Source organism: Falco rusticolus, chromosome 4, assembly GCF_015220075.1.
Source record: "Falco rusticolus isolate bFalRus1 chromosome 4, bFalRus1.pri, whole genome shotgun sequence".
In the NCBI taxonomy this organism is placed as follows: Eukaryota; Metazoa; Chordata; class Aves; order Falconiformes; family Falconidae; genus Falco; species Falco rusticolus.
Genome location: NC_051190.1, coordinates 97,296,250 through 97,314,784, shown reverse-complemented (window position 1 = coordinate 97,314,784; position 18,535 = coordinate 97,296,250). Strand labels below are relative to the sequence as shown.

Below are 18,535 nucleotides of genomic sequence, written 5' to 3'. Positions count from 1 at the left end.
TTAAATGAAACAGTTAGGTGGGACTACCTATAGAGAACTGTAACTACCACACGAGCTGGCGAGAGGCTTCGCTGGCACCGTTATACAGTAGCCCTTGCATGGGGAAGAGCCCGGTCATATTCCCAAACCATTCTCTTTCCCATTCTTTGAGGTCATAAGGGACTTGGCCATTTTTTCTTCCATGAAATGCATGCAAACTCCATCTCATGATAATGTTACACTTATAGTCCACCAAAGCAGCTAAACACATCTGGGCCAAATACAAGAATGACCGCTATGACTTCAGTGGGACTGCCTCACATGTGCAGAGTATGTGAAACCTAGTCTGCGGAACTAGAACCTCTTTCCAGTATTTCTTGAGGTCTTCTGAGGAAGATGTCATTGTTGACATTTTGGCATTAACTCACAACCCTGCTGTCTCCTATTAGTAAAGTAGAAGCTGGTTAGATTTGATTATCAAATCACCTAATCTAACTTTCCCTCTAGTATGGGCCAAGTGCTAATATGGGTGAGATATTTACCCTTCTGCAGTTCAGCTGAGCTCACCTGCATCTAACTACAGTGCCCCTTTCAACACAGCCTCAGCCTTGAACTGAAGTCTTCCAGAGAGATGATTCAGCACCAGTGTAGGCATTTCAAACAAAAGTACCTTTGAACAAAGGGAAAGAATTTCCATCCATAACTCTATGATGACAATGCTGCAGCACCTAGAGCACTAGTGCTTTCCAAAGCTCTATCTAGCACCATCCCCAAAGGGAAGAAAATGTCATCCTGCACTGGCATGATTCCTTCTGGTAAGATCCCCATCCAAGAACTTTGTGAAGTTTTTCTCCTCTTGTATTGGAGGAGGTGAAATGCTATTACAGATTACTCCATTTGGTATTTTTTCCTTTCTTTCTCTGTTTACTTATATTTCAAAAAACGCTATGCCCATGAAAGTTAAACATTCTTCGAGATTTTCTGATGCTCAGAACAGGTAAATCCCCAATAACAGTTTATTCACAGGGAGTGTATTCAACAAGACAAGCTTAAAAGAAGAGCCCTGGAATTCAAGATCAATTGGAGAACCACAACTTTTTTCTTTAAATCTGCATACTCACCAGCCAAACAAGCACAGGGCAGCAGTCGTATTTCATAACCAGGTTCTCACAGGGCTCCTCACGCTGCTCTGACAGGAGACAGCATGCAATATTTGTCTTCAGCTGCACCTCAGTATCAAACCCGGCTCCATCACGCCCCAGCAGACTTGTGTCTTCTTAAACCAGGGTCAAATTTGGCCAAGAATCTTCAGTGAGAGCAGCACATAGATAGCCCTGAGCAAAACTCAGTCCTGTCAAAATGTCTGGTTTTCCTCTCCATTAAAAAATCATGTCCCAGCATATAATCACGCAACTGGCAGAATGTGGATCTCCTTTAGCATGCAATTCATCAGAGACCTGCTTCTTCCGTCTTGACCTCTTCTCTTTGGAGTGAAAGACCAGATCTCTCAGTTCACCCCTGGCACAACTGGGGGCTTGTGCAGGAGTGGGTCCTCATCACCAAGAGCCTTCTGTGCCACAGAGACCAAAGGATAAAGTGGTACCCAGGCCCTCGCTACCCTTACTGACATCACCTGAAAAGGGTCCAGATGCTTAGAGCAGGAATTGCAGAAGGGACATTTTTGGTGACTTCCCTGCTTTGCTGAAGCACAAATGCTTTAAGGCAAATTACCTTCCATGAGAAAAGTTCCATGAGAGAGAAAATACTGGGGTGCTGCCACAGACTTGATTAACTCCTGCTGTGTGACAAATCTTGTCGTGTAGTGGTGAAAAAAAAAGGTGGGTGAGCTCACCTATTCAGTGTACATCAAAAAAGGGCAAACTATATATTGCTAAATGGGGTGCTGAGCAGCCCTGCTTACCTTCTGCTAGGCCCTTGGGAAGGAAAACTCGGGGTCATCCACAGCTCTGGACAGGAGTCAATAACCCAATAACCTGGCTGCCCTTCCATTTCCCAGCTGGGCACCTCCTCATCCACCACCATCACCAAGTTGGAAGGGAGGAATGAAAACAAATGGAAAAACTCAGAAACTGCTCAAAAATTGGAATTCTCCTCCTACAACTGACTTCATTAACCAGCACTTTAACAGAGTCCGGATTCCTTACAAAGACATGACAGTCTTGGATATATTAAAATAAGTCCAGCTGTTCGATTCCTAACAGTGCTTAGAAAACTCACCCAGGTCCAGCTGAGCAAAACACTCTCCTACTTGTTCAGCTTGAGGTACGCTTAGAGGAATGGGGCTGGATTAAAGCAAGTGTTTAAAATAACACATATGAACAATTGGTTTGCTAATTCGGGCTTTTAAAGTTGAAAAGATCCTTTTACAAACTCAGGGAGGACATAACAATTCTGATTTCCAACGGCATCACTAAGTGTAATTGCTGTCAGATATTTATGAATGGTGAATATAGGTGCAGCAGGTAACCTAGATCTTCACTGACTCAAACTATACACCATGAGTAGTAGTTTCAGCCCTCATGCGCTAATAAAAAATCCCATGCTCCATTTGTTTCTGCTCCCCTGTGTCTCCCTTGTAGTAACCCAGGGCAGTGATGGAAAGCAAGCTAATACTCACCCCAGTTTCCTAGGATTCCTTTACAAGACCCTAGAGTAACAGGGCAAGCTCTTAGCGGCATTCCTCATTAGTTATTTGTCCCCACGGGGGATGAAATGAATTTTCATCCTCTTGACTCACAGAGCTGGAGAGCAAGGGCCTTGATCTCTGCTTGGGCATCTGCAGTGCTACCTGCAGCAGAGGGAATGCCACAAAGCCAGAAAGCAGTGGGAATGCAACAGTACATCCTAAAATGGATTAAGAAAGATCATAATGCATCAGAACAAGGGTTTGTCTAGCCCAGTAGCCTCTCGGACAGTGGTCAGAAGCAGATGTTTAGAAAGAACAGAAACAGGGTTTCTGAACAATGACCTTTCCCTGATACGCTCTCTCAGCTTCTGCCTGTCAGCAGTTTAGGCACTTTCTGGGTCTCAGGTTGTATTTTAGTTATCAGTAGATTCATCCTCCCCATTTCTACTCAAAACACAGCAATCTGAGCAGTTTCTGTCATATTTGAGTTACCAGCATGAAAAACTGAGGACTTACTTGTTCCACTATTTCAGGGAATCCAAAAGGACCGAGTTTGCAGGCTGATGTAGCTGATCAGGAATGAAACAAACAAAAGATGCTTATCACTTATCCTGTCAATTTGTTTCCTCTCCATCCTACCAAAGGACCTTTGCTGAGCAGCCACTCATGCTGTTGCCTATGTTCCTCCAAGCCTCTTCCTTCCCCTACAGTGTCTGCTTGCAAGTTCCTGAGGGTAGAGAGCAATGTAGTTGTACTCCGAGGGGTCTAACAAGCTCCTGGTAACTGGAAAATATATTTACTGATAGCCCTGTCTAGTCTATGCTATTAAAGTATGCACAGCTGGCTAAAACTCACCCATATTCTGCTCGGCAATTCACTTGAGATGGTTGACAACCAGCACGTAAATGACAAAGTTACTTTGTTGTAGAGGAAAAGCATGTGGGTACTTAAGATATTGATGAACTGGACTATAAGCGGATTATCACAACGCTATGAGTAGAGACTGATTTCCCAGTAGAAAAAGCCTTTTGAAATACAAGACAAAATGTCAATCCATTTACTAGTCACACATATTTAAAACATTTCTCTTATTTTGCTCCCTGTTACCGACTCTCGGCCTTCAAACAACATGGAACTGAAAAGAATGTCCAGCATTTAAACACCACATAACTTTCAGATGATCTGGATCTCAGAATTTGGAATTTTGGAATTTGGTGGAAAGGTAAACAGTTCATACAGTTCCACAGTCCATCCAAATCCCCTCTGGACTCTAAAAACATAAACACAAAGATTTTCCTTGGAGATGACTGCTTTGGGGCCGGAGGATTTCTCCTGTGGACTGACAGAGTAATCCAGGACCTTCTAGCTATACCTTGAGGGCCTCTGCCAGCCCCTTGTTTTATTTATTTATCCCAGCCACCTGCAAAATTCCCTTTGATTTTTGTGTGACAAAGAGAACATACAGTATGAAACTCTTACTGGAGGGACACCAGTACTTTCAGTTAAAATACAATGGCCAAAAGAAAAAAGAAAACACAACTGGAAGGAAGCCATGGAGAAGCCCTACGCATATTGTAAACACACAGAAGTCTCTCTAAGAAGAGATCTCTTGTTAATGCTTAGTGGAGAACTTAGATGATCTGTCTCTTTGTTGTGCAGATCACAGCTCACCCTCGGCGAATCACCCAAGCTGTGGATTCAGCAGCTCTTAGGGCACATGAGCCCAGTGCCATGCTGTCCGTGAGGCTACGCGTTTGCCTCTCAGACCGGGCTCTACCCTTCCCAAAGCCCTGCTGCTGGGCAAAGAAAATGCCAGGGTCTGAGGGCATGGAGAGCACACAGCTCTGTCATGTCTAACTGCAGTCTCTGCCTGGGGGGAAGGAGACCTGGGAGAACATTCCTGGTGTTAGGACTGGTTCTGTGTTTTAGCAATCCTTATGTTGCCAGGTTCACCGAACTTGGCTGGAACAATACACAGGTTGCCTGTCTAGACATCAATCCATTTCTGGGGTAAAAAAAAAAAAAAAAAAAAAAAAAAAAAAAGAGAGAGAGAAAAAAAAAAGAGGGGGAGAGAGAAGAACGACATTCTTTTAAGCCATTTTCATATCCCAGATCTTCAAACAATGCAATTTCACAGCTGATTTCAGGTCTGGATTTGGTTTTGCCGACAAAAGCAGATATATGATTTTTAAAGCCATGTAAAGGGTCCCACTGAGGCAAAACTCAAACTCCCATGCCTGGCTGCCATCCCAGAGGATTGGGCCCGCCAGCGGAGCAGGTGGTGAGTGGGTCACCCGCGCCTGTGTGACAAACTGTGATAATTGGATTGTTTGGGGAGCGGGGGAGGGATGCGACCGCTGTGTACAAACCTCAGAAGGGAATTAAAAGCAAGCCTGCATCCTGCTTAATAGTGCTCTATAAAAATGCAAAGTGGCTAATGATAAGCAAAGGAAGTTCCATTAAGCCATGCGCCTGGCGCGAAGGGGCATCATTGACCCCGCAAAGGATATTTGCTGGGAACAGTCAGGCAGCAGAAACAGGTGCAGAAATAAAAGCAAACCAACGGCTCGTTTTAAACTCCCAGTCTGCAATGTTAATGAACACGAGGGCCATGGAGAGCCTAAGAGACTAAAGTGGCCAGAGCGTAATTTTTTGTACCCATTAAAGTCACAGGCACCCTCAAAACCCCAGGAAAATCAGGAGATGGCTTGCCTAGCGCTGGCTGTCCATCAGTCCTGCACAGCGGTGCGCCACACTGAGAGCTAGCCGAGGTTATTCGGGGTGGGGTGGGATGGAGGGCAAGGAAGGAGCACGGGGAAAAAGTTCCTCTCAGCCCCAAGCACCCACCAAGCTGCAATGCGGTCAGTGGGGAAAGCACCTCTCGTTGGGCCGATAATGAGCTGTCCTCATTATAAGATTAGATGCCAGAGTGAACAACACCCTCTTAATAATGCACACATCACTATGACAACCATGGAGTTTGATACCCGAGGACAACTTTATTGTGCTTGTGAAATTTCCCTATTTTAAAAACACTATTTATAGTTATCAGACATAGATTCGCCATATCCACCCTCCTCCTCGTCTCTTCGCCTTCCTTGTTTCCAAGGCAGGATCGGCCAAAGTGTTTATGCGCCACTCCTAAGGTTAGCAAACTGCTGTCAAGTAGCAGCGCCAGAGTCTGCTGACACAATTATCCTGCTAGCCCATACATAATTAGTAAAGCTAAGCCCAAACTATATTAATACCAGGATTAATTACGGTGGAAGCATAAACAAGGATATTAATGCTATGAAAGTAGCAGTACGGATATTCGACAGCCCATATGCTTGTCTGTAGGACCACTAGGGATTGTGTTGAATCGGGAGCTGTGCGGTGCCCTGACTGTAATGAGAAATGAGAAAACTGCTGAAAAATTGATGCCGCCTGCAGATTGCACAATCCGCTGAACAGCAGGGGGTCGGCTTCTTACATCTCCCACTCTCGGTACAATATGCTAATTTCTGCATGCATACGAGTGTAAAAGGAAAGAAGAAAAGATTTCACAAAAGGAAAAAAATGCAAATGACAACCACAAAGATCACTGCAGAGAAATCCATGAGCTTTATATGGATTAACTGTGTTGGAGCTAGTGCTTGTCTGAGTTTAACCCTTTCTGTCCTAGACCCTTTGGCAGGTCCTTTTTGTGGTGCAGAGGAATACTTGCAGCTCCTTTGTGGGAAGGGAGGGAGGGAGGGGAGGGCAGCGGGGAGCTGAAAGGATGGAAAGGATCTTTTTTGCTCTCTTCCATGCCTGCACTCCTCTTGCTTTAACACTGACAAGGAGGCAAGGGTCTGGAAGGGGGGAGTAAAGAGATTGAGAGGCGAGTTGAGAAAAGGAGGCTAACCAAATGTTGATAGTATTTGAGAGGAGACCAGTACAGCCCAGGCAGGTCCAGCTTTAACTGGGGGGAGGGGACGACGACTAGCAACAGACCCTCTCAAGTCCTGCAAGAGCTCCTCTAACTCCCTGCGCCCCGCCTCAGAGCTTGACTTTGCAGCCTGTGGCCAGCAAGGTCCTCCTAATAACATGCTACAACATCCTTATCAAGACAACTACCCCATGATTATTTTCTAGCCCTGATTCACCACCTCTTCCTCCCAGGCAAAAGAAGCAGATGTGCTGGCTTGATGACAAGCCCATCACTTTGCTGGAGACAGCCGACGCGCCGGTGGTCCTGTGGTTCCCCGGTGCGCCCAGAACGTGCACCACGCCTGCAGACAAGCGGGCTCCAGCAGCGCCCAGACAATCCTGCTGCCATTTGCATTTGCCTTGCTCCCAGAGAGAGCCTAACTCTGCCCTCCGCCTGTCCCCCTCTGCCACCCATGGCACCTGAGGGAATCACTTCCACTGCAGCTCCAGGGAGCAAACCAGCCCCTCTGCCTTGCACGTAGTGCTGCCAGTGTGGGATAAAACCCACGGGTGTCGAATCTCATATAGATAATGGAGGGGTACTTTGTCGATGCCTGGACCCTTCGGGTGCTGCCAGCGGGGGCCACCCACCTGACGGTTTATGCCCCTCTTGCAGCAGAACAGGAAGGCAAAGAGCCTCTCCTCCCCAGCCTGCAGGGGGGAAATACCTATGTTTCTGCAATAAGACAAATCAAAGCCTTAATTCTTCTCCAATAATTAAAGAGATTACTTGCTCTCTCTTTAGGAGCAGCAGGAGCAGCAGCAGGTGCTGTTATGCATGGTTCAATGTATGCATAATGCAGTTTCTGTATGCAATTGCTGTGTCCAAGCGTGAACAGAAACCTTAGGAAATATTTGTCATTAAAAAGCTGCCACTGGTCCTATGTAATACAGAAAGCGCTCAGCAGAAAGAAGTTGTTTGCTTGTTTTAAATACTTTTGGAAAGAATTTAGCACTTCTGGAAAAAATATTATGGCTCTCGCAGCCCAGAGCACAAAGACTGAAATGCCTGTCTCGTGCCCCGCAAGGAGAGAGATGTGCATCTTCGGAAGCCCCAAGCTGGACAGACACTTGCAGCGAACAGGAGAGGGGGCAGAGGAGAAAAATCTGAAGGCCATCCTTCCCCCTTATCTGAGGCAGAGACTGTGAGAAAGAAGGATGACAAATGTTTTGGGGTTTTTTGTGGCATAAATTTACCAGAGAAACTGGGACAACAAGTACCTATGTGAATTTTCAACTCACAAGTGGAAAATATTTGTATTCCACTGGAAAGACTCCAATCACTTTCTCAGTGTCCTCGCATCCACTAACAATCTCCCCTCCTCCTCCTCCAAGCCTCTTTTACCCCCAGGACTACTTATATCAATTGCTGATTTTTAAGGGTTTTTTTCCCTGATTTGACTTAATTAATTTGATTTTAGCCTTTGTATCTGTGATTGCTTGTACATGCTCTTCTTCCCCTAAGTATTCTTCCCACCAATTGGTATCAAGTCTTTTCCCTGGTCTGATGTTGGAACCTGTACAAGCAGGTGAGTTCTCACCTGGGAGATCTTCACAGCGGATCCTTCTTCCCCTACAGTTGTATAATGCCTTCTAGATCCTGATTCAGAACATCACCTAACTCAGCAGGTCAGAACGGCTCTGACCCAGGTCAGACATGCAGTGATTGTATCCTGCCTGACACCTTCTGACTCCATAGCCATAGCAGTAATAGCAATAACAGATGAAGAAGAGCAGTTGGCAAACAACGAGGAACATGCTCAAATACTTCTGCTTGCAGCTGAACAGGGGCATTGTTACAAAGAACAGCCATTCCCCTAATATTTGTGCCAGAAAAGTCCCTTTAGGTAGATGTTCAAATAGCAAACAAATAAGTAAATGAAGAATGAGTTGTTGTTGAGCAGTAACCATTTGGAACATTTGAATGCAAATAATTCAACGAAAACAATGAATATTTGAAAACAACTTTTCTACTGTATTAGTTCAGCTCTGCCATTACAATAACCATCCTGAAGTTACACGGGAAGTCTAGGGGGGCACTAAAATTTCTTCTTTTTCTATCGCTCTGTTTGCACCAGCCTGACAGCCTAAGAAAAAAATGAATTATGAGCTTCAACCTTGTTGGAGTTAAAAGGTGTTTGGGGACAGGGGGAACCAGTGTGTTTATAGCAGAAAGGCTGTCCCCCTGCATGATAGAGTAGCACAAGAAGACACTGTTAGGAATATCACAGGAGGAAAACTCCACAACTCAGGTGAGAGAATGTCATGTTGGTAGTAATTCAGAGCTGCTATGTTTCAGGAACGAGCTGCCCACTCCTGAAACCCCTCTATCCAAAGCTATTAGCTGGAGCCAGCCAGCTGGAGAAAACGAGGAGAATAGGGAGAGCAGATAAAACCACCCCAGTCAAATGGGGCAAGTGAGAAGGCTGCTGGTCCAGGCACCCCTGCAGCAGCTGTGGGGCACACGGCCACACAAGGCACTGGCACCCACGGGCACGCGGGTGCTGTGGGGGGTACAGCACACTGCCACATAGCATCGCCCAGGCAGCACGGCAGCGCCTGTGCCAAATTCTTCACAATTAGTCAAACTACGTCAGATTAAACCAGCTCATTAAAGTGGCCTCTTGGATTTATAATGAAGGCTTCTCCTTTATATAAGCTGGACTGGTACCCCTGGACTATACACACCTTTGATTTGAAACAGAAACAATGCCTAATTCTGCTAGTCTGCATTGGCATGGCTGATGAGCCCTTTAATTTTGATTCCCGCTGCAATTTAACATTATGGTGGAAAATTTCGGTTTAAATAATTTTTACCCTTCTTCCCTCTGTTTTTTTGCATCTCTGCATCATCTCTGGGTAAAATTGTTTACGCTGTAAAACCAGCCCTGCCTTTTTTTTATTATTTGAGCCTGGATCAGGTCACTGATACAGTCAAAAGCCCAGAGGCACAAGCAATCAGATCAGCTTTGCTGAAGGAGAAGCAGAGAGGCAGGGACAGAAGCCCTCACATCAGGATCGTCACTGAGAAGAAAGTAAGGGGAGCCACACACCAACAGAGTCTTCTAGAAGCACCAAATGCTGTTTCCACCAGGGAAAGTAGTGTTTTGGAATCTATGGCAGGGCAATGCAGGACATAGTTTCATCAGGGCACGTCCATTTGAATTTGTGCTGAGCTCAGGAGGCCCAGGTGAGTTTGCATAATTAACAACCTGACCTTGCAACCTGAATGCAAATGCAGTTCCCAGTGAAGTCAACAGGAGACTGCTGTGTGTGAAGAAACCAAGGCTTGTATGAGTTTCATATATGGCAGTGACGAATTCAGCCATAAAGCTACTCATATGGGGGCAGTATTTTATTTATTATTTTTTTTTAAGAACTTGTAAGGAATTCATAGTGGCAGCGAAGTACAGAAAGGCAGCGATGATTCCCCCAACAACACCTTGCTGCTGGTGCAAAAGCCCCCACATAAATTAAGCTTCGCAGAGCACTTATGCTGCCACAAGCCCCACTGATGACTTCGAAGAGGGCGACTGCTAAGGAGAAAAATAGTGAGGCGACGGCAAGATCCCCTTCCGGAGGCTGTGACAAACAATTTGAACCATGTGGAGACACATGAGCCCTACCTCAGATGTGCTAATGCTCTGGCTCCTGTCCAGGGAAGCCATCACACCATCGAGCCGAGCCTCCCCTCCCTCTTGCCCGGAAAGTTGTGTAGTGCCACTGCGCGAGCTGTCAGACAGATGCCCCTCGCCGCTCCAGCCCAGGGGAGCCCTGCACGGCACGGGGACGCATAGATGTGCACAATATGCTTCTGCCTGTCACTTGGCTGTGGCAGTGCTTTGAGTTGTGGTGTTTTTTTTCTGGATAAAAGGGGCTGCGTGAACATAAGTCCTGATTGCTACCCCGGGTTGCGTGCAAGCCCTCTGAGCGGGACTGATCTATCGCGGTGGGCAGTTCTCTGTCTGATGTGACCTGAAGTAATTAAAAGTGGCCCAGCAGGCTGGTGTCTCCCTCCCCCACCTCCCCTCTCGCTCTGTTTGCTGGCATTTACCCAAAACAACAGTGACTGATGGCTCCGAGAGGGCTGTCGCTGCTTTCCCTGCCATGATACGGCCATTGATCCGGCAGCATCTGCCAACTTATCAGCACTTACTTTAATGCCCTGCCTCAGGTTTGATGGGGGTGTGTGTGTGTGTGTCCCATCTTGTCCCCCCCAGTGATAATTGCTACAAAGAAGAACTCCTTTGTGAGCAGCCTGATGAGATCCAATTACCACCGTGTCAGTATTCAACCTTGGGAATGCTGATGGCCACAGACTGACCTCAACTGAGGATGCTCAGCCCTCTGTCGGGGGGGAGGGCTGACGGCAGAGTGGACGGGCATCATTGAGCTCCACCAGTGACTGCACCTCTGTCTCAGGTCCATCACTAGGAACCTGCCTCAATGTTAATTCACAGTACAACCCTAAATAAAGGAACCTGTTGTGTGTTTCTTCTTCTTTCTCCCCATCTCTCCCCACCTACAAGGCATGAGGAAGAACCACATCAACCACCAACGTGGAGTTATATTCTGGAACTGAAATAATTGCACTAAAAGTCTATTATCATTAGAGCCTGGATGTGGTCTTTTGGCAAAGCATGAATGAACTCTAAAGCATGAAGCATCTGCTGTAGCTTCAGAGATGTGAAGTGGGTGTGCCCTGGGTCAGCCCAGGGTGTGCAAGCCAGAGTAAGCAACTCTCTGTGAACTTCCCCAGCAGCAAAGCAATCTTCACACCACCATTGATACACTGCTTTTCATGCAGCAGGTTCATCAGAAATGAAGCCTTAGATCTGCAAGTTACATGAACAGTACGAAAAACTTGGCATGAATTGGCCTGGCTCCAAAGGACCCAGTACAGCTTCATGGGAATCATTGCAGCTTCTGTGTACCAAGAGCACCTGGGGGATGCAGGAACCACAGACAACAGCAGTAGGGATGTCAGCCTGTTTTCAACAGCGTCCAAGAATACCGTTTTCCCTCTTTTCCCTGTTAAAGCATGATATAACTATAACTTCCCACAAATAATGAATATTTTACCATGGTTTTTCATTTAGTACTGGGCCAGACTAACCAGAAACCTCATAACGCTTTCTGCTTTCCTTTTTTTCTTCCTATTTTTTTTTTTCTCTTGGCTTCTATTGTCCCATGGAAGTGTGCACATACAAAGCAAAGTGATACCTCTTTCAGGTCATGTAGGTACATGGGTGACTGCTCCACCAGGCACCTCGCTGGACACTTGCACATCCTGGGATGCAACCTGCAGACTCGCTGACAGGCTAACCCTCTTCCATGTGGCAGCATGCCAGCCTGCCCAAACTGAGCTGGCACACTGCCACATACTCACCACTGGTAATTGCATCCATGAGCTCCTCTGCCCTAGGGAGAGGGAATTACTTTTACCTCTCACTAAACACCTAAAAAACTCTTCTGGTCCAGGTCTTTCATGGCTCACTTTCCACTCATCCATATGATCAGCCTATCATCTTCAGCTGAAAACATCTGACCTTTCTGACCACAGGCATTAAAGTATCATCAGCCCGATATTCAACCATCTTGAGAGCACCTTAAACATCCTGGGATTTGCAAGGAATATTGCAACACCAGTTTGTTGTCTTTAGGAAGCTCCTTTTTTTCAGCAGGGAGGAGGCTCGAGGTGCTCGGCACTGTCTCCTCTGCTGCTTTTGGCCCTCCCTCCCTGCCCCATGGTGCAGTACAGAGCAGAGGGAAGGAGGCAAGGACACATTTGGCTGCCATGCTTCAGCCTTGCTGGGGGTTTTCACTGAGCACCACGTGCAGCAGCACCAGATGCACCCGGGAGCCACATGTGGCCCATCAAATGCACGTTCGCCAGCCAGCACGGCAGCTCCTGTTGAAAGGAAGCCCCAGCCATGCCATTTTATCTCGGGCCTAAGAGCACCCCATGAAACCTGAAACTCACATTTCACCCAGAAGCAGCACTGCTGCTGCTGAGGCAGCGGAGGCAGGCTTAGGGCCAGGGGCTGTGGTGGCCCCGCAGGCACCCCGCTGGCCCCAGCCCAGCAGACCCGACTGTGGCTCACCGCCTGGGGCCAGCGAGCAGGCTGAGCACCAGGGAGCTGGAAAGGCAGACTGCTCTTCGAGGACGGCATGGAGGTTTTGTGCAGCAAGCAGGACTCCCAACCAGCACCACCCTATGATGAGCTTTTTGATGAAAATTTGAATTTTGAAACAAATATATAGAGGCATATAGACAAGATGCAGGAGACAAATGGATTTTCTTGCCCATTTTTGCTGCAAGATAACGAGACATGAAAAAGCCTTTCCTCTGCTTGTGGGTTAGGGTTTTTTTATCCAAATGTCAGGATGGTCCAACCCGCTGCCATGCCAGCAGGACTTTTGAACATCTAATAAACACTGTGCTGTCAGGTTCTTCAATCTTCAGTCCAAGCATTGACCAAAATTTGTCAAATCTTTATGACCGCTTACTCCTCACAGTGTGTTTTGGCTCTTAGACCCAGCTGACCCACATGCAGACAGCCACCAAAAGCGGTGGAAGGCCCTGCCCTTAGCCCAGTGTCTGTCTTGCCTCACTTCTGCTAGCACGTGAGGCAGCGAGGTCAGCTGGAGCAGGGACCTAATCCACATGGACACTGCTCCTACCAAAAAAGTAGAGATGGTTTTCCATCCAGATCAGTCCTCTCCTCGGGTGGGCTGCACAGCCACCCTTATGCCGCTCTCAGCTGGCTGCCAAAGTGCACAGCCCCTCCCTCAGCTGTCGGGGCAAAGTACACCATAGCATCCGCACCAGTCTCAGTGTCACTCTCACAAAGGAAAACGCCACATGCCAGGAAATTAAATTAGAGCGAGCAGCTTGACAGCATCATTTCTTCCTCATCCCAAATGAATGTTGCTATAGAGGCACAGGGACAGGGACAGGGCAGCAAAATCTGCCACATGCCCAGACTGGAGAAGGGGAAGCAAGGACCTTTTATAGAAATCTAGGCCTACTAACCTAAATATTTCCTTTTTTAATTACCACCCTTTCAGAATCTAACCACTCAAGTGGTAAATGTGTGTGTTAGGATTACTTGTGTGATCCCTTTATTTAGGGAACACCAGTGTCCAAAGATGGTATCACTTTCACCTGTAGAAAATCCTGTTGCTGGGGCAGAGGCTGCATTTTTTATAAAGTTCCCAAAGACTATTTGGAGACATCCCCAGTCCGGTGAGATTACAAGGAAACACTTTGTTCAGAGCCGCAAGAAGAACTCTTGCTGCCTCCCAAAACAACAGGGTAATAATGAATAGCAAATGTGGGTCAGATGCTCAGCTAAGAAGAACGGGCATCACTTGTCAGTCCTCAGCAGAGCTCAGGTGGCTTACACCAGCAAAGAACCAGGGTTTCTCTCTCTACCTGAGGATATCTATAGAGGATTCCTTATTTGCTGGGGTGGCATGAAGTTGTTATTGCCACGAATTTGGGATGCCTGCTCCACTCATGACTAACGAGGCCACAAGTGAGTCATATTAGTAACCCTGGCATGACTGACACTTGGATTTTTACTGTGCCACACCACTGCCTCTTGTTTATGCCAAAGGATTTACAGGCACAAACCCTAACTCTGAGACTTTAATAAAGTCTGCTTTCTTAATCCCTCTCCCTATACTGCTAATTTGCCCTAGCAGAGACCTAGGAGGGAAAAGAAATACAAATGGTGCATTTTAAAATGTCTAAGCAACTCCCTAAAACAGCAGTTCTGTCAGTCAGTGTCATAACTTTAAAATCTTGTTTTTCCAATCTGCCACGGTTGGAAACACTTGCTGTATTCCTCTGGAAAGGAGGATATCTCAGCCATCCGGTAACAGAAAGCCTTCCTTTCAAGCACTCATAATGATATATATTGATATTTGCTTCTTACAGCTGTCACTGTTTGGGGAACTAAATATTGTAAATACAGCAAAACCAGCCAGCAGACTAATTGATTGATTGGATGGTTGATTTTTGAGTGGAAACTGGATTTTGTATTTGAAAAGGAAATTTTTGCTGTTGGTCAATGTGGAGAAGCTTAAAGGAAATTGGATAAGGTATGAAATCTCAGATATATGTTCTCATTTACAAATAGATAAATTTCTTCTAATTTGAGTTGAGACTTCCAGCTACGTAATCCCAGGGGAATTCACAGCCTAGAAGTTGTTGTCGAGGAAAATTCTGCGTAAGCTACCAAGGCCAAAGACTGAAGTGATCAAAGATGAAAGTTAGATTAAGTGCAATTTAGCACCCGCTTTGGCAGCTTACCACATGGGTATATGATCACCTCATAGGGTATAAATATATGCATGTGTGTGTATTAAACAACAGATATAAATCTGAGAACAAATTCACTTTACTGTTTCAAAGCTTGGCTCTACAGGAAAATTACACTGCTATAAACCAAAGTGTGAATCTAAACTCATGCAACTACTTGGGCACCGTCCTCTGTGGATATCCTTACTCTGGAGCTGCCCGTGTACTGCGGTGCAAGCAGATGGTTAAGATTTTCCACCGCAGTCAGTTCCTAACTCTCTACCTCAGCTGTAAAAGACAGCTTAAGTGATCTAAACCACAGACACAAAACATCTATTTATTTACACTGGCTGCTTCATTTCCACCACTACATGGAGTTAGTTAAGGCTGAATTGAAAAAGGAACCACCGGTATCTATGGAGATGGTTCAATAAATATATATTGCACCCACAGCCACAAACAAACTTGTTTTCACTCGGGAGATGAATGTGCCCAGGCGAGTGGGTCTAAGAACAGTCTTGACATTTTCATTATGTTGAATAAAGGGAGAAGCTCAAGAGAGAGGTCAAAAAGCCTGGGGAGGTGGAAGCCATATAAAAGCTGCTTCCAACTGTGTGTAAAATGGTTAGTGACTCCAGTGTCCTAAGTTGGACACCGAGTTGGCAGTGTAGGCGCTCCTGCATGCCAGTTTCTCATGGGGCAAAGGACAGCTTTCCTTGAATTGCCAAGCCTGCTCCAGTGATCAGGTATTACTGAAGAGGTGACAGGCACTGGGACTGGCAGGGCTGGTTTGTTTTCAAGGTATTAGAGGTATTATATTCAGTTCCCAGTTAGTGACAACTGCTTGGACTTAGATCCTCATGAGGCTCTTACTCTTGTATATTATTTACAGCGTACTTCTTTTCCAGGGGCAAATGTCTAAAGATTTTGTAGTTGGCTTTTTTTTTGTACAGAAACAGCTCTAGCATATAGAATAATCTCAGTGAAGTGGATGGAAATGGAGGCAGGAAGGGTCGGAAGAGCAGCTAGGAAAATATCAAATTTAGCTAATAATAAAACAAAGTGTCCAGACGATTTCTTTTCTTTCTTTCACTGGTGACTTTTGCCAACAGTTAAATATCAAAAAGGAGACAGACCAAAACCTGTGACATGAACAGTTCCTCCCTGCTCCTCTACTAAACTTCAGGGAAGTTCAGCTCCAAACTTATTTAGCTTTCTCCTGTTTGATATTAAATGAAAAATCCTAGCATTCACCAATGATTACATTCCTCAGCAAATCCATCTGCTGCTGTGCTGTTTCCATGGAAGTTGAGCTCATCAGCTTTCTCACTAGTTTGATGCCCATGCATGAGTTCAGCCAACTTGAAGGCATACCTGAGAAACCATAAGGCCCCTTTCTTTTGTAGCTTGATACCTGCACCCTACACAGCTCACTGCAAGGCTGAATCCCAAATCAGTAACTTCAGCTAGAGAAGAACAGCTGTGCCAAGGCAGAAAGAGTTTAGCTAAGGAACCTGTCCTTCATTAACATGCAAGCCCATCATGAATTTAGGAACGAAATTCTAAATCTGTACACTTCCCACCCACTCTCATTACCAAGAAAGGACAAAAGTCTCAAGATGCCAAAAAACTGATGTGGGCCGTCCCTCCCCAGGTTTGTTTATTGGGTGTTTTGGGGAATGGTCAGCCTGCTGTCCTGTACCCCCACGCTGCTCCACTAAGACCCCTCTGGAGCTCGCTTCCTCCTCAATTTTGTCAGCATAATTGCACATGAAAGGGCTCTCTAACCCAACTGTTGAAGTTATGAGAGCTACAAAAATAAATGCAGTGCTGGAAGTGTTGAGGCTGACCCAGATTACGGTGACAGAACTGGGTTAGGGAGCACCTCCAACCTGCAGTTATGCTGGCAGATACAAAGTGGGAATAATGTTTAGCAGCATGGAAAAGGGCAGCTGGGGCACGGGGTGCTCTGAAACTGGGTTCAGCTGAGGCCAGAGGAGCGCATTAACCCTTGCTTTAAACAGCACCTGCTGTGGAGGGAGCATCCCATTTCTTTGCTCTGTGATGAACTCTCCCCTATGGTACGAGCATTCAGGAGGCTTTTCAGTGATGACGGCAGCGAAGCTAAAAGAAGCAATGAAGAGAAAAAGGGACAGGGTGAGAAGCTGGTCAGAGGTGAAGGTTGTCCTTGCTTTAGGGTCTAGTCAAAAGACTCTAAATTACATACATGTAAAAGAAAAGCCCTCTTCTTTTTCCAAAACTTTAGAAGGGGATGGGTTTTTTTTCAAACCAACAGAAGCTCCAGGCTAGAGATGAACTCTGCCATCTCAGCGAACACCTCTGAACTGAAGTCCATCCCTCACTCAACGTTAGTGTTTCCCCCTCTCCTAGCACTTGCTACAGCAGCCACTTGAGTCAGTGAATGCCAGACCCTTCCGCGTCTCTGCAACCTGACTCTGGTCACATGTTAGAAAAGATTGTTGCAGATAGGAACAGTTACTACAGAGAAAATAAGGTTCCAGTTTCTTGGAAACCTTCTGTGGCAGGTTGTTAACCAAATGGTATTAGAAGTAAACATTTTTTCACAGACATGGAGAAATGGGCAAAGCCTCTGCACTTCTCACTTGGGTGAAGCTGGGTGAAGACCAGGAAAACGGGGAGTGGAAAGTAATGAGCCATCCACCAAGGTAAAACGGTATGTCTTTTTAGAGAGAGGCCATATGTCAGATCCATCCCAGAAGGTGAAGCTTAGTAGGAGAGGAAGACATGACATGCAAGAAGAGGCGGAAAGGCTAGCTCTGTTTTTCAAGACTACCTGGTGCTTTCCTGGCAAGGTGCCTCTGGTGAGAGAAGTGTCTTGCTCAGACATCTCCATTCCAGGGAAGTCACCACAAGCAGGCTATGTGGCCAGAAAAAGTCTTCCTCAGCACTGGAATAGTATTAAGACATGATATCAAGGGGAAGCTATTTGCATTTGGTAAACAAGTTGTATGACCTCTCTGTTGTTCCTCATGAATAACATCTATATACGGTGATACAAAGCACTCCTTTAATAGAAATGTGAGACCACTTTGAGGGTGTTGGTTTTGCAGTAACCCCTGGAGAGACTGGGCTCTGGGTCATATCGCAACAGGGCCACTACCCTGTGACTGATTAAAAGCACCTCTTATTCCTAGCAGCACTCCCTCACGTCTGAACTTTACGATTCAGGTAATGAGACCAAGGTGATCAGAGATATTACCAGACATCATGTCTAGCTGGAAAATGGGAAGCCGAGTGCAAACGTAAACACCTCCCTTAAGTAAGTTTTGTCTGTGAGCTTAGTGAAAGGACTGAAGTGCAAGGGAAAGAGAGTCATTCTCATTTCCAGTAATATTTTATTGATTTACTTCACATAATGCAGTTCAATAACTCATCCCCCAAACAGATGAAACTTCAGCTCCATATAAATAGGTATTAATCTCAAATAAATTACTGACGAGTCTTAATTAAGCAATAAGATGGAACTGCCCATACAGTCGGACTGATTAATGGCACACCTTGGACGTGCACTGAGGCATAGGGAGGCGCAGGGCAAAATAAAGTGCTTCCAGTCCACCCATGGCATGAAATTAATCAGCAGAACGGCAACTCTAAACCCACCCTCAGGG

General features: G+C 46.0%; 1 protein-coding gene across 4 annotated transcripts in view; it reads right to left on the bottom strand.

The window, feature by feature from the left end:
• KIAA1143 (KIAA1143 ortholog) overlaps positions 1–18,535 on the bottom strand; it is a 67,440-nt gene that overhangs the window by 16,381 nt on the left and 32,524 nt on the right. Inside the window, exon 4 of one of the 4 annotated variants that reach the window (XM_037383763.1) lies at positions 4,599–4,631. The exons of 2 other annotated variants lie outside the window; for them this stretch is intronic. In XM_037383763.1, coding sequence (XP_037239660.1) covers positions 4,614–4,631 — 18 coding nt within the window. In that variant the 3' untranslated portion in view covers positions 4,599–4,613. Of the gene's footprint in view, positions 1–4,598; positions 4,632–16,973; positions 17,010–18,535 lie in introns of those variants that run through there. One more of the 4 variants, XM_037383762.1, reaches the window with a different exon arrangement.